Here is a 14,342-nt window from a genome sequence, read left to right as displayed (position 1 = left end):
ATTCATGTCCAATAGACATCTTCAATCAGCTGGTTTCTCTAATCTTTGTACATATCTTTAGATCGGTATCGTCTTATACTGAGACATGCACCTAAACTCCGTGTTTTAGTTTTCAAAATGAAACAAGTAAGACTGTATCCATACCAAGATCCTCTCCAGATATGTTGCAGCGGTTCCGTATATGTCCAAACTCAGTTGGAGCAGCCGGGTTCTGTTCCTCAATGTTTGATTTCGAGTCTTGAAACTGTCGAGTGGATTGATTACAAAGGAACACAAGTAGAGAAAAAAGTGGTGATGTACTGATGTATTTGCTAGAGAACTCACGACAGCTGAAAATTGGAGATGCTCTTAGATCCTTGATATCGACCAATGATACTGAGAAAGTCAAGATGCTGCAAGAGCTGTCGTCTATGCAGATCAAGAGTACTAGCAAATGTCGGCTTTTAATTTGATCACCTGAAATTTCACCGAACTAGTTGTTTTCATTCTTGGAGCCTTACTCATTTGTAGTTATATTGTTTTGACATTTAACAAGTTTTGACTTCTCTAATTCTCATTACTTCTCAATACACGTTACACGTATTCTCTTTTCTTCTCAAGTTATTGGTGTCATTATGGTCATGAGAAATCAGACTCTGTTTATGGATTTCCAATGAATTTTTCTTTCCCAATATTTAGAGTTTACACAAACAAAAATAATATTTCCTTATATTAGATTTTCGATAACTTTAATCAAAGGAAATCTCAGCTGCTGACTCTGGCTATCTTTGAAAGAGATTGTCAAGAATTGACAAATTTAAATGTATTGGATTCAGATTTGGGGCTCCAAAAATAGAGAAATTTAGTTCCAATGGATTTGTAAAGAACAATCATAAAACAAAGCAGCGGATCAACATTCAAAGTCTATTGTGCTTTTTTTTTTTTTTTAATTGTGCTTCAGGCTTCCAATTTTATGTTTCATTTTTATATTCTAAATTTTGTATTAATTAATTTTGTTTATGGCTGATTTTTGTAACTCAAACTTCCACTAATTAATAAAATAGATGTTACAAAAAATAATAACTATGAGATTGATTGGTTATATAGTTTTTACATAGAAGTGAGAAAGGTTGACTTATATTTCAAATTGGCTAATAACTAAGGAATGCATGTATATATCAACAATTAAAACCTTACATACTTTCTACAAAAAAAAACATGAAATGTTTTATTAATTTTGGGTCATTTAGTAACAACGAAACCAATTAATTTATTCAATCATAAATTCCAAATGAAATTGATTAATAAAAACTAAACTGTCAAAAAATATGAAATTTCTGAATTATATTAGACATGAAATTAGTGCGTATAAAACGTAAATATCCCCTATATATTAATAGAGAAACACACTCTTGAAATGCTGATGTATTGCCGTCAGAGAGCTCTGTGTACTTTTTAGCAAAATACCCTTAAATTTTACTTAATTACATTAACATTTTATTAAATTTAAAGAAAACAGTTAACTGATTAATAATTAGATATGTCATCATTTCTCACACAAATTTAAAATCAAATATTTAAATTAATTAAACAATTAGATGCTATTTTTTTACGGAAGAATATAATTATAAAAAAATAATTACATACTATTTTAAGGCAAAATTTCACTAAAATTTACTTACAAATAGACAAGTCAAAATTATATTGATTTCTTAAAAGCAATATAAATATGCTAAAAGGGCTATAAAAACATATTAATTAATATAAAGTTAATAAAATAAAGAACATATAACTTATAATCGTATAAAAAAATGTTATTTTTATGTTAGTCTTATTACCATAATAATTTAAATAACAAGCTTTCAATAGTTATTATAATTGATTATAGAAAGAAGTATATTACCCCTGAATTATCTCTAACTCATTAAAAAAAACTTAATACCCAATAAATATAGATTTATATATGTTCATAAATAAATATAAAAATGTTAACAAATTAGAGGAAATCATGATGTGTGATTATTTATATATATCTAAGTATGTAAACTAAATAATCTCAACATTTAGTGTTATTATTCATTAAAAATGGAAATATTGATAACCGAATAGGAATATACGTTCTAATTATATGTGCTATTAAAAAGGAATGAGACAATAACCCTTATCATTATAAATAAACTTAGTACCCAAAAAAAAAAATCTTAATATATTTAAAATGAGTGACTATTAGATTATGCAAAATTGTTATAGTTACTCGACCATAAATATAAATTTAATCTTTAAACACACAAAAAAAAATATATTGCCATAAATTATAACATTTCATAAATATTTTCTTTACCACGTTCACATATTTAACGGGTGACATGTATACTTACACGAATACGTACGTTGATTTTGGAAATTCATTAATTTTTTCATAATGGTTTTTTGGTAAAAATTGGTCATTTATAGAAAATATTAACAAACTGACTAACTCAAAAGATTTAAATAGGCTAATCAAAAAATTGAATCAATAAATTAGATTAACCTCGGAAAATTTAGTTTAGATTCCGATTGTTACAAACATATAGTAAAATTAAATAATTAAACTATGAGTCATTTAGTATATGTTGTTATGTTTACATAAGAAACATGCAGAATTGTTATGATTACAAAATAAAACATAAGAAGATATGAATTTGATTTTTAAACCACACAAAAGACATGTTGCAATAAATAGTAACATTTTATCAATATTTTCTGTATCATAAAACCTCTTACACATTCAAAGATTTCAAGGGTGAAACGTATTTTTTACACGAAAAAATGCAGCTTTGAATTAATAAATAAAAAGCTGTAGTTATTTATTATGTTTATTGGTTCTAGATAATAATTTTACTTATAATAATTTTCTTAAAATTGATTTATCTCGTACTTTAAATCGATTTATCCCGCACATGTTACCGAGTGTTTATTAAGATTGTGTGTATGTAAAAAAAAAATAGAAATATTGTGGAAAAACGTAAATATTCATTTTTTACAAAAAGAAAACAAAAAAAAAATCAGTATATTTACCTTTTCCTTTTCATTTTTTTTTTCTTTCTCAAACTTCCTTTTCACTTTATAACTCTTTTTTTCTTTCTTTCTAATTAGCAATTAGGGTTTCTCTTCCCCAAAAAAAAAGGCGACGACGCTAGGTCGTTACTTTATCTTTGATTCTCAATTTCTTCGTAGATTTTGAAGGGTTCGTTTACAATGGATAGGATCAGTCTGTTGTCAGATGAAGTAATATTGAAGATATTGTCATTCGTTCCAACAAAGGTTGCTGTGACCACTAGTCTTTTGTCCAAGCGATGGCGTTATCTTTGGAATCATGTGCCTAAGCTTGAGTATTGTGATCCATCTAATGACAGTGAGCATTGGAGAGCTTCGCGTTTTGTTGACAAGTTTTTGCTATTCCACGAAGCTCCAGTTTTGGAAACTCTGCATCTCACACTTAGTCGGAATTGTCCTCCTATAGATATTGAAACATGGATTCGTATTGCAATTTCTCGTGGCGTGCGTGATCTTAAAATAACTCGATATTTTCATGGTTCGGGTTCGGGGACCATATATCCCGTTTTAAATCCCGTACCGTTTCCTAGGAGTCTGTATACTTGTGAAACTCTTGTGACTTTAAACCTAGAAGCAGATTTCACTGTGAATGATGTTCCTTTGACAATTTGTTTCCGGTCACTCAAGAAATTGATCCTTCTCCTTGTGAAATTATCAAGCGATGATCCCGTTCATAGAATTTTATCTGGTTGCCCTGTCCTTGAAGATTTGAGATTGGTTCGAGGCAACAATGACTACGTGAAAAGTTTCACAATCGCGGTTCCTTCATTGCAGAGATTAATAGTCGTAGACGGTGGCGTTCAAGTTCCCGGAGATGATGATGTTGGTTTTGTGATCAAAGTTCCTTCGTTGAAGTCTTTGTTTGTTTTGTCTCGCTGTAGAGGGTTCGGTTCACTAGTGAAAATGCCAGACCTCGTGAAGGCTGAAATAATGCTTAATCATGGTGATTCTAACAAGTTTATGGGATGTCTTACCTCAACCAAACAGCTTTTCTTATGTCTACGGCCACCAATGGTAAAGTCTCTATGTGCTTTTCTGGCTATATATTATCTCGTTCTGATTACATAATAATCCCATTCACTTATGATGCCACTTGCAGGATTCATGTCCGTTAGGCGTTTTCAATCAGCTAGTGTCTCTAAATCTTTGTGCATGCTCTTTAGTTTGGTGTCGTCTTATACTCAACCATACACCTAAACTCCGAGTTCTCGGATTCGGAATAAAACAAGCAAAATTGTTTTCTTCAAAGAATTTCCAGGGATGTTGCATCAGTTCTGTAGATGTACCAACGCAATGGGAGCAGCCGAGTTCTGTTCCTCAATGTTTGATTTCGAGTCTTGAAACTGTTTCCTGGATTGATTACAAAGGAACACAAGCAGAGAAAAAAGTGGTGATGTATTTGCTAGAGAACTCTGGACAGCTAAAGAAAATGGCTATTAGTTCCTTAAAATCACTCAATTCAGAAGAAAAACTCAAGATGCTGCAAGAGCTGTCTTCTACACAGAGGAGTTCAACCAAATGTCGGCTTTCGTTCACCTGAAGTTCCACCGGTTCTCAAAGATACAGAACTAGCTTTCTTTATTCTTGGAGCATCATTAGTGTATCTATACTATTAAAAAGGAAACATTTTTAATAAGTAGACATAGAGTTAAAAATTATTATATGAAATGCCACTGAAAACAGAATAAGAATATATAAATCGTGTATCCAAACAGATTGATTAATCTATGACCAAACAGATTGATAGCTGAACCAAATCGATTAAAATAAAGTGAGAGAACCGAAATGCAATATCTTTGGCGCAGACATCCCAAATCCGGTGCATTTAAGACCTAACATATAAATATCACATAAAAATCGGCTCATATTAATACCTACCATAAACAATCTAACTAAATCAATCCCCCATAATTAGCTTAGAATTTCTAAGAGAAGTTCATATAATCTTAGCGACTAAGGGGGTGTTATTGGATTGTGGTTTTTAAAAGAGTTTGATGTATTTAAGAATCAGGTGTTATTCAATTGGGTATTTTAAAAAATCCTTTAAAATCTAGTGTTATTCAATATTTATGAGATTTTGTGTGATTTTGGATTTTAACGTACTTTGCTTCTAATATATGAACAAACACAATACCACACTTTTCTCAATCATTTCATTTTCTTCTTCTCTCTATAGATGGATCTCTAGCCTTTGACATATTATTGTTTGATTTTTTTTTCTCAATCCTTTTATATAATCACACTTATTCATCAGATCTGTATTATTTTTGAGAATTTTTTTTTGTGTTCTTTAACTTTTTTTTTTTCTGGGTTCATAATCTATAACTTTTTTTTTTGGTTTATGATATAATCACACCTTTTTTTTTTCTGGGTTCAATCTCTGTTTCTTCCTCCTCAAACCCTTTTGTATATAATCACACTTATTCATCAAATCTGTGTTATTTTTGAGATTTTTTTTGTGTTCTTTATTTTTTTTTCTTCTGGGTTCATGACATCTGGGTTCTTTAATTACACCAAAAATCTGGATTGAAAACAAAGACAGTTTAATTCAAGTTTTCCATAACATGTGTAAAAGTTTGGGTGTTGTTAATTTAATATAATTTTAGTGTATAACACAGTTTATGAAAAAAATATATATATATAATAACTTTTAAAGAAATCCATAACAATCACCAAAAATACATTATCAATGACTTTCAAATCCACCTTATATGCATTATAAAGTCCACACAAATGCATTAGACTTTTAAATGCATTAATGTCCTGGGTTAATTAAAATCTCTTAAAATTCTTAATTCAATAACACCCCCTAAATTTCGTTTGATATATAAGGAAATCAAAATTTAATTCTATATGCCATATAAGTAGAACCCATAATTACTCAATATCTTTGGAAGTTGTTTAAAGTTTGCTTCCATAATAATCAAAGAATTAAAATCGAAATTATATATATGTAAACATATTTGATTTACTTTTATATTGTGAGATATGTATAGAAACAACAAATCAATTTAATACAATTAAATAAAAACAAATAATCATTTACTAAAGATTTTGCAATATTTCCTTAACGAAATGAAAGTAATTAATTATGATTATTATAGATGGAAAGAATTAAAATCAAAGTTTCATATATATGTAAAAAAATTTAATTTGATTCTATATTAAAAGATATAGAAAAATGTATGTCGAGTCCCACATCAGCAAAATATATTGAAATATGGTTCAACATCACTATAAATAGGACTTATACTCTTTTCAATTACGAAGGAGCAGGAGGGTTTGATTTATCAAGCGTCCAAATTTAAAAGTTAATTCAGCTATTTATTTAAGTACATATAATATAAAACTTTTCGAAATTTCAAAATTTATAATATTGAAACTTTTGAAAAGCACACATAGTATAAATATTAAAATTTTATAGAATTTTTAAATTATTTTAAATAATTGAACTCCATTGAAAGTTTAAAAATATTATATTTAAACTCTATTAAAAATTTCAGTAATATTAATATTTTAACTCTATTAAATTTTAATATATAAAAAGTTAGAGTTAAACCCGTAATATAATAAACTATAATTTTTAGTTCTTCGTAAAATACCAATGTATAATTGCGAGATTTTGGAAGTTGTTTAAAGTTGTTCCATAATAAAAAACAACTAAATTCGAAATTGTATATACTTAAACTTATTTAATTTGGTTTTATCGGTCTGGAAATAAAAAAGGTGTCATTTATGTCTTATTTTAACTTTAGAAAGAGAACAAAAAAAGACTAGAAAGAATAAGAGGGAAACCAAGAATTCAAAAAAAAAAAAAAACTAACCACCAAGTTAAAAAAAAAAAGAAAAGAAAAACAAATTATGCTCCTTAGAAATTCTAAAAGCCAAAGAAGTATTAATCTCTACGATCCATTGAAAATAAAAATTCATAGGCTCCGATTGATAATCTACCAAGGAACAAAAATAACGAGGAGGAATAAGAATAAAAAAGAACGATCCAGAAAAGAAAAAATGATAAAACATGAATGAATAGGAAAATCTATTCTTTATAAAATTTGAAAATGAACAAATTTCTTTTACGTTTCTTAAAAAAAAAAGACAGTAGGAATAGTGTAGGGGCCACATGTTAAAATTCAAAAAATAAATTACTTCTAAATGGTAACAAAAACAAGGAACAACACATTCCATTCTATTTCTTTAAAAAAATGGCCACTTGGACCCATAATCATTATAAATTATAAGCATACATGGATCATTTATGCTTCATGGAGCATACATGGATCAAACATATACTATGAAGTATGAATCGGCTAATTGAATAATGTTTAATTGAATTTTCAAGAAGAGGTTCATTTATTTTTAACTGTAGCATACATGGATCAGTTATACTTCAAATATTTAACGAGAATTCCGGATTCATGTTGAAAAATATGATTTTCTTTTTGATTAGACAAACATTTAGACACACATAATAGGAGAAAAAAAGAGACAAAAAACAAAACTACCCTTGATTTTAGAAATTTTATGTAGAGTCCCACATCAGATTATATGAAAAAAAAAGAACTAGATACTTTGTCCAATAAATAACAGTTTCACGTTAGCATAAAAATTGGGTTCCAAAGATGTGTTGATCCAGTTTGACCAGCTCACCGGTTTAACCATGGTTTTTGGATCTTAAACGTTTTTTTTCTGTTTTTGATGTGTTTTACGTATATCACCAGACTGGAACACCAACCAGGTCGCGGTTAAACCGCTCTGCCTAGCCGGTCTGGTCAGGGTTTAAAAGCATTGCTTGAGAGAAATATATATAAGATGGGATGGGTTGGTAATATATTTGAAAATTTTCATTGACATATTTATTATAAATATTTGGACAAGAAAATGGGTACGAAATGGAAACTGGTAATTCGGAAAACAGAAAACGTTATCTAAACTATTATGGTAAATTACGATAAGAGAATTTTGGGTGACGGGAGAAAATCAAATAATTTGGATAGTTAGTTCATCAACTAGCTTACCGAGACGAAATTGACCCACTTGAAAATTTACATCACCCGGTTTGGGAAGTTTTTATTTTTCTAATGATTTTTGCTTATTTGACACTTCACGGGTTTGGTTTGATAAAAAATTAACCTGTCAAAAAATCCGATTTACATTTAATTCAGGTCTATTGCCATATCAATCCAAATTTTATGGTAACTAAAGAACGATTGGTTACGAGATGACAACGAGTAAATCAAATTATAAAAACATGACCAGAAAATAAAGATAATGAGACGAGATTATAAAATTGGATCAAAATCTTAATTTCAACTTTAAAATATCAAATATTGCATATGATACACCACATTTCTCTTACTATTTGCTGTCTCGAAATAAACATACCATATTTTTTTAATATAGGTGTCATTATAAATAACAAAAACAAATTTGATAAAAAATTTTCTAATTCGAATTAAAAACAAATAAAAAATGTTTTTAAAAAAAATTACAAACATAACTCCATACATATGTAATACTATATTATAAACATTATAGCGAACTTAGTTTTTGAAATCAACCCCGCACGTGCGGGTCCGAACCTAGTTTATATTTATATGCAAAACACTGATTTTTTTTTGTTCTTCTTTTTTTTTTCGTGTGCCAGAAGTTATTGGTGTCAATTGTAATCATAAGAACGCCGACTTGGTTTTGAGAATTGCGATGATTAGTTTTTTCAATATTTTAGAGTTTTACTCAAACAAAATTTGATCATCAATCATGCCTCCTGCATATGAGCAAGCTGACGTGAGAAAACAATAATTAATCACGTAGTTATCCTTCGTTAATAGATTTAATATCGTGTTTTGACCATTCATAGACACTCTTTTTTTTTTTTTTTTTTGGAATTTTAGAAGAATAAAAAAGTAAAAAAAAAAAACAAAAAAGTCAAGGAAAGACAAGCTCAACTCTGGCTGAGCTAGGGTTTGATTTGTTTTGCGCTAGGTTTCTTTGTTGGAAAATTCGTGATCAAACAAAGGTTTTAATACTTCTTACTTTACTCTCAATCTTCTTCTTGTACTCTGATGGTTTGATTTGATACAATGAAACAATTTTGAAGAAACTGTCTTCATCCTCACCATTGTTAGGGTTTGTTTAGTTCGTCTGACTGAGATGCTCTAATGACGCTAGCTCGCTCTAACCTTATTTTTTATTGTTTTCCAGCATTGGCAACGATCAATAGAGTGACGAACTGAAAGTTATAGAATTTTGTTCCAATATGGATAGAATCAGTCTGCTGTCAGATGACTTACTTTTAAAGATACTATCTTACGCCCGAACAAAAGATGTGCTGGACACAAGCCTTTTGTCAAAACGATGGACTTCTCTCTGGAAACATGTGCCGAAGATTGATTTGTATGTTGATCTCATGGATAGTGGTAACAGAGATGATTTACGTTTCGTCAACAAGTTTCTGGAATCGCATAAAGCTCCAGTCCTAGAAACTCTGTATTTCAATATACTCACAACTTACAATAATCCTGTTCCTCAAGTAGAGATCGAGAAATGGATTAGGGTTGTAATCTCTCGGAGTGTGCGTGATCTTAGACTTTCCCAAACTCAACGAGGTTCACGGCCCGTGCCGTTGCCTAGGAGCTTGTTTGCATGCCAATCCCTTGTGAATTTACACCTCCGACAAGTGAAAATCGTCGATGTTCCTTCGGATATCAGTTTCCCTTCCCTCAAACAGTTAAGCCTTTCACTTGCGAACTTCTCCAGCGGTGAAGTCTTTAGTATTATGTTATCCAGTTGCCCTGTCCTTGAAGAACTTTTTATGGATGGACCTTGGGATCATGGCGGTGTGAAGACAATCACCATTGCGGTTCCATGGTTGCAGAGACTAGATATCTCTGAAACTAGCGATTGTGATCGAAATTGGTTTATGGTCAACACTCCTTCTTTGAAATCATTAAAAACTTACATGCGCAATAGTCAGTTTTTTTCATTAGTGAAAATGCCAGAGCTGGTGAAAGCAGAAATCGACGTTAAACATGGTGATCCTGAGAGGCTTCTGAGTTGTTTAACCTCAGCTAAACACCTTACTTTATGTTTAAACCCACGAATGGTAAAATCTCTGTTTGCTTATATGATTTAATATTCTTTGTGTGTTTACATTTACCACTTATTATTACAATGTCACATGCAGGATTACAATCCTCCATACGACTTCAATCAGCTGGTGTCGCTTGAGTTATCTACGCGATGCACTTCATATTGGTTGATTCATATACTCAGACATTGCCCTAACCTGAGAACTCTTAGGTTCAGACAAGTAAGTTCTCTACAAGACTACAAACCCAAATGTTGTTGCAGTTTCATTATACAGATGACGTATTACTTCCAACTATTTTTTCGATTTTGTAAACTCTTTTCTCTCAGTTTTACTGCAGAAATACAAGATATATCCAGATCAAATGGGAGCAACCGAGTTTTGTTCCTAAATGTTTGATTTCGAGTCTCGAAACTGTTGAATGGATTGTGTACGGAGGAACAGAAGCAGAGAAAGAAGTTGCTATCTACTTATTAGGGAATGCAAGCTATCTAAACAAGATGACTATTAAAACTAATTCCACTTTGAAAGAGAAAAACCGTTTGCGAATGGAGTTTGAGTCCAAGCCGAGGAGTTCTAGCAAATGTCTCATTTCAATCAATTGAGTTTTTCTTTTTCTTTTTTTTCTGGCATCTCGAAGAGCTAAGATTTGCATTGACATTTTCTGTCTTTTTTTGTTCCCTTTCACCTCTCTAATAAGTTACCAATTCCTGTATTACAGCTTCGCCTTCATTATTTTATCTATTAGTTTATGGCTTTAGTTTATGCTAATTTTGCTTTGTTGTTCTCTCATAAAGTTTGTAGTTCTGAGGACACAGTTCAATATATTATTGTTATGATCAATAACTTGTCTACAGTTACAATCAGTTGTATTCATGAGAACGCAGACTCTGTTTTCAGAATTGCGATGAATACTTTTCACAATATTTATTGAGTAGTTCGATATTTGATCATCAATTATGTCTGGTAGGTAAGGAAAGCTCAACTCCCGAGTCTAGTTAGAGAGTAGATCATATCCAGTGACTGATACAGAGCGACAAAAATAAAAAGAAAGAGAGAGATAGTTCTAGACGCTTGTAGGAGATTAGGAGTTCTAAGCGCTCCTATACGTTTCTACAAAATCGTTAAGTTCAAAGCTACAAAATTAACTTTGGGCCAAGTGCAAACATCGTCGTACTGGTCAGGTATCATAATATTGTTACTTAACCTTTTCCTTTTCCTTTTCACTTTCTCCTAATTAGGATTTAGGGTTTCTCTTTTGCTAAATAGGAGTGCCAGCTTAATTAGGGGAGAGTAAAAAGGGCAGAATAAAGTTTTTTTTCTTCTTTCTTTTTTTTTTTTTTTTGGTTTTTTCTTACGCCTAACCAAAAAAAAATCATCAAATAGGAACCCACAAATTTTTGGAATCATAACAAAAAACTTTTTTTTTTTTTTTTGGTTTTTTCTTACGCCTAACCAAAAAAAAATCATCAAATAGGAACCCACAAATTTTTGGAATCATAACAAAAAACTTTTTTTTTTTTTTTTGGTTTTTTCTTACGCCTAACCAAAAAAAAATCATCAAATAGGAACCCACAAATTTTTGGAATCATAACAAAAAACTTTTTTTTTTTTTTTTGGTTTTTTCTTACGCCTAACCAAAAAAAAATCATCAAATAGGAACCCACAAATTTTTGGAATCATAACAAAAAACTTTTTTTTTTTTTTTTGGTTTTTTCTTACGCCTAACCAAAAAAAAATCATCAAATAGGAACCCACAAATTTTTGGAATCATAACAAAAAACTTTTTTTTTTTTTTTTGTTGTTAAAAAAAAAACAAAAAACTTTTTAATTGATTTTAAATGGGCTAAAACTTTTTAGTTGATTAATTGGACCAAAACAAAAAACCTTCTTACTTTCTTTTCGTAAAACAATTCCTTTTTTTGTAAATGTTATTTTATTAATATATAATAGGTGTTTTGTTTTTGTTTTTCCCCATAAGCCTAAAAAAAAACGCTTAAGCCAGCACGAATTAAAGGAATAGTCCCTTGACCTCCAATTTCCAAATTTAATTCGGTGAAGCTCGAATTTGCATATAAAAGACACGCCGAGCACTGAATAGGGCTAGCCTTCTATTTTGATACGAGTGCGTTACCATCATTGCTAGGGTTTGTTTTTTTGGTTTCTATGTCTGGAAATTACGAAGGGATTGAGAAAAGCAAGATGCGAATTTGAAGGGTTCGTTTACAATGGATAGGATCAGTCTGTTGTCAGATGATGTGATCTTGAAGATATTGTCATCCGTTTTGACAAAAGTTGCTGTATCAACTAGTATTCTTTCCAAGCGATGGCGTTATCTTTGGAAACATGTGGCTAAGCTTGAGTATCATGATCCATCTAATGACAGTGATCATTGGTTAGCTTCGCGTTTTGTTGACAAGTTTTTGCTACTTCACGAAGCTCCAGTCTTGGAAACTCTGCATCTCACACTTAGTCGGAATTGTCCTCCTATAGATATTGAAACATGGATTCTAATCGCAATTTCTCGTGGTGTGCGCAAACTTCAAATTTTCAGACATTGGCCTAGTTCAGGGCTCATACGGTTGCCTAGGAGCCTGTATACATGTGAAACCCTTGTGACTTTAAACCTACAAGCAGAGTTCACTGTGGATTATGTTCCTTTGACAGTTTCTTTCCGGTCACTCAAGGTTTTGTACCTCTATCTTGTTAAATTCTCAAGCGATGAGATCGTACATAGAATTTTATCGGGTTCCCCTGTCCTTGAAGATTTGACAGTGGTTAGAGGCGGCGATGACGGCGTGAAAACATTCACAATTGCTGTTCCGTCATTGCAGAGATTAATAGCCATAGACTGTGGCTCTCAAGTTCCCGGAGATGATGATGTTGGGTTTGTGATCAAAGCTCCTTCGCTAAAGTCATTGTGTGTTTTGTCTCGCTGTAGTGGGTTCTGTTCACTAGCGAAAATGCCAGACCTCGTGAAGGCTTTTATCAAGCTTGGACATGGGGATTCTAAGAAGTTTATGGGATGTCTTACCTCAACCAAACAGCTTACCTTATGTCTACAACCAACAATGGTAAGGTCTATGAGTTTTTGTGACTATATTCTCTTTGTGATTACATAGTAAATTACTCCATTCACTTATGATGTCACTTGCAGGGTTCATGTCCTATAGGCGTCTTTAATCAGCTAGTGTCTCTAAAGCTTTGTGCATGCTCTATAGTTTGGTGTCGTTCTATACTCAAACATACACCTAAACTCCGAGTTCTCAGAGTCAGGCTACAAGAAGCAAGACTGTCTCCAACCCTACATCTTTTCAAGTGTTGTTGGAGCAGATCCGTAAACGTCCAAACACAATGGGAGCAGCCGACTTCTGTTCCTAAATGTTTGATTTCAAGTCTTGAAACTGTTGAGTGGATGGGTTACCAAGGAACACAAGTAGAGAAAAATGTGGCGATGTATTTGCTAGAGAACTCTCGACAGTTAAAGATAATGGTTATTAGTTCCTTACAATCGACCAATGATATAGAGAAACTCAAGATGCTGCAAGAGCTATCCTCTACACAAAGGAGTTCTACTAAATGTCAGCTTAGGTTCACTTGAAGTACCATCCGAACTCAGAGCATCATTAGTACTTAATTATGTTGTTTTGATGATCGAAGTTAGTCGTCTGATTCACATTACTTTTCAAGTAACTATGTTTGAGACTATTGACAGATATGTTGATTTGATTTGATAAACTTAGAAATTTATAAAAAAATGAAAGGAAAGTATTTTGAGATCGTATCTTTCTATTGGAGGTCAAGCGTGGTTGTTGCATGTGCCTTCACATTAAAGAAGAAAGACGACGTTAAATCTTGTCCTTTTTCATATGCTTTGTTTTGGAATTTTATTTTGCTTTTTGATATTTTTCAGAGTTTTTTGCTCTCTTTCTCAAACTTTTGTAGTATGAATCATCTCTGAAAAAGAAGATGAGCAAGCTGAAGTGAGAAAAGAAAATTACGTCATCCTTGGTTAATGATCTTAAAAATCGTGTTTTGACCATTCACCATTTTCCCTTTAGAAAGCTAAATATGTTTATTTGTGGAGTTTTCGAATTTTAGAAGAATAAAACGTTTCATTTTTTTTTCTCAACACAATTGAACTCTTTTTTATAGTAGAGTTTCTTTTGAACCCTTT

At 31.3% G+C, this 14,342-nt stretch overlaps 3 protein-coding genes across 3 annotated transcripts; all 3 read left to right on the top strand.

Moving 5' to 3' along the window:
* On the top strand, window positions 3,217-4,615 carry LOC104755900 (putative FBD-associated F-box protein At5g56440). The gene is made up of 2 exons (XM_010478388.1): window positions 3,217-4,089; window positions 4,175-4,615. The coding sequence occupies exons 1-2, from the start codon at window positions 3,217-3,219 to the stop codon at window positions 4,613-4,615; spliced, it is 1,314 nt and encodes a 437-aa protein (XP_010476690.1).
* LOC104755892 (putative FBD-associated F-box protein At5g56440) lies at window positions 9,335-10,770 on the top strand. The gene is made up of 3 exons (XM_010478375.1): window positions 9,335-10,180; window positions 10,262-10,387; window positions 10,495-10,770. Exons 1-3 carry the CDS (start codon window positions 9,335-9,337, stop codon window positions 10,768-10,770), a joined length of 1,248 nt encoding a protein of 415 aa, XP_010476677.1.
* On the top strand, window positions 12,394-13,766 carry LOC104755884 (putative FBD-associated F-box protein At5g56440). The gene is made up of 2 exons (XM_010478363.1): window positions 12,394-13,239; window positions 13,323-13,766. Exons 1-2 carry the CDS (start codon window positions 12,394-12,396, stop codon window positions 13,764-13,766), a joined length of 1,290 nt encoding a protein of 429 aa, XP_010476665.1.

Source organism: Camelina sativa, chromosome 2 (genome assembly GCF_000633955.1).
Source record: "Camelina sativa cultivar DH55 chromosome 2, Cs, whole genome shotgun sequence".
NCBI lineage: Eukaryota > Viridiplantae > Streptophyta > Magnoliopsida > Brassicales > Brassicaceae > Camelina > Camelina sativa.
Note: the sequence above shows the minus strand (reverse complement) of the source record. Positions and strands in the feature narration are given on the sequence as shown.

Coding starts and splice junctions, on each gene's coding strand:
- LOC104755900 (XM_010478388.1), top strand. CDS start 3,217: ATGGATAGGATCAGTCTGTTGTCAGATGAAGTAATATTGAAGATATTG. Junction 4,090..4,174: donor TATGTCTACGGCCACCAATG/GTAAAGTCTCTA, acceptor TGCCACTTGCAG/GATTCATGTCCGTTAGGCGT.
- LOC104755892 (XM_010478375.1), top strand. CDS start 9,335: ATGGATAGAATCAGTCTGCTGTCAGATGACTTACTTTTAAAGATACTA. Junction 10,181..10,261: donor TATGTTTAAACCCACGAATG/GTAAAATCTCTG, acceptor TGTCACATGCAG/GATTACAATCCTCCATACGA. Junction 10,388..10,494: donor GAACTCTTAGGTTCAGACAA/GTAAGTTCTCTA, acceptor CTTTTCTCTCAG/TTTTACTGCAGAAATACAAG.
- LOC104755884 (XM_010478363.1), top strand. CDS start 12,394: ATGGATAGGATCAGTCTGTTGTCAGATGATGTGATCTTGAAGATATTG. Junction 13,240..13,322: donor TATGTCTACAACCAACAATG/GTAAGGTCTATG, acceptor TGTCACTTGCAG/GGTTCATGTCCTATAGGCGT.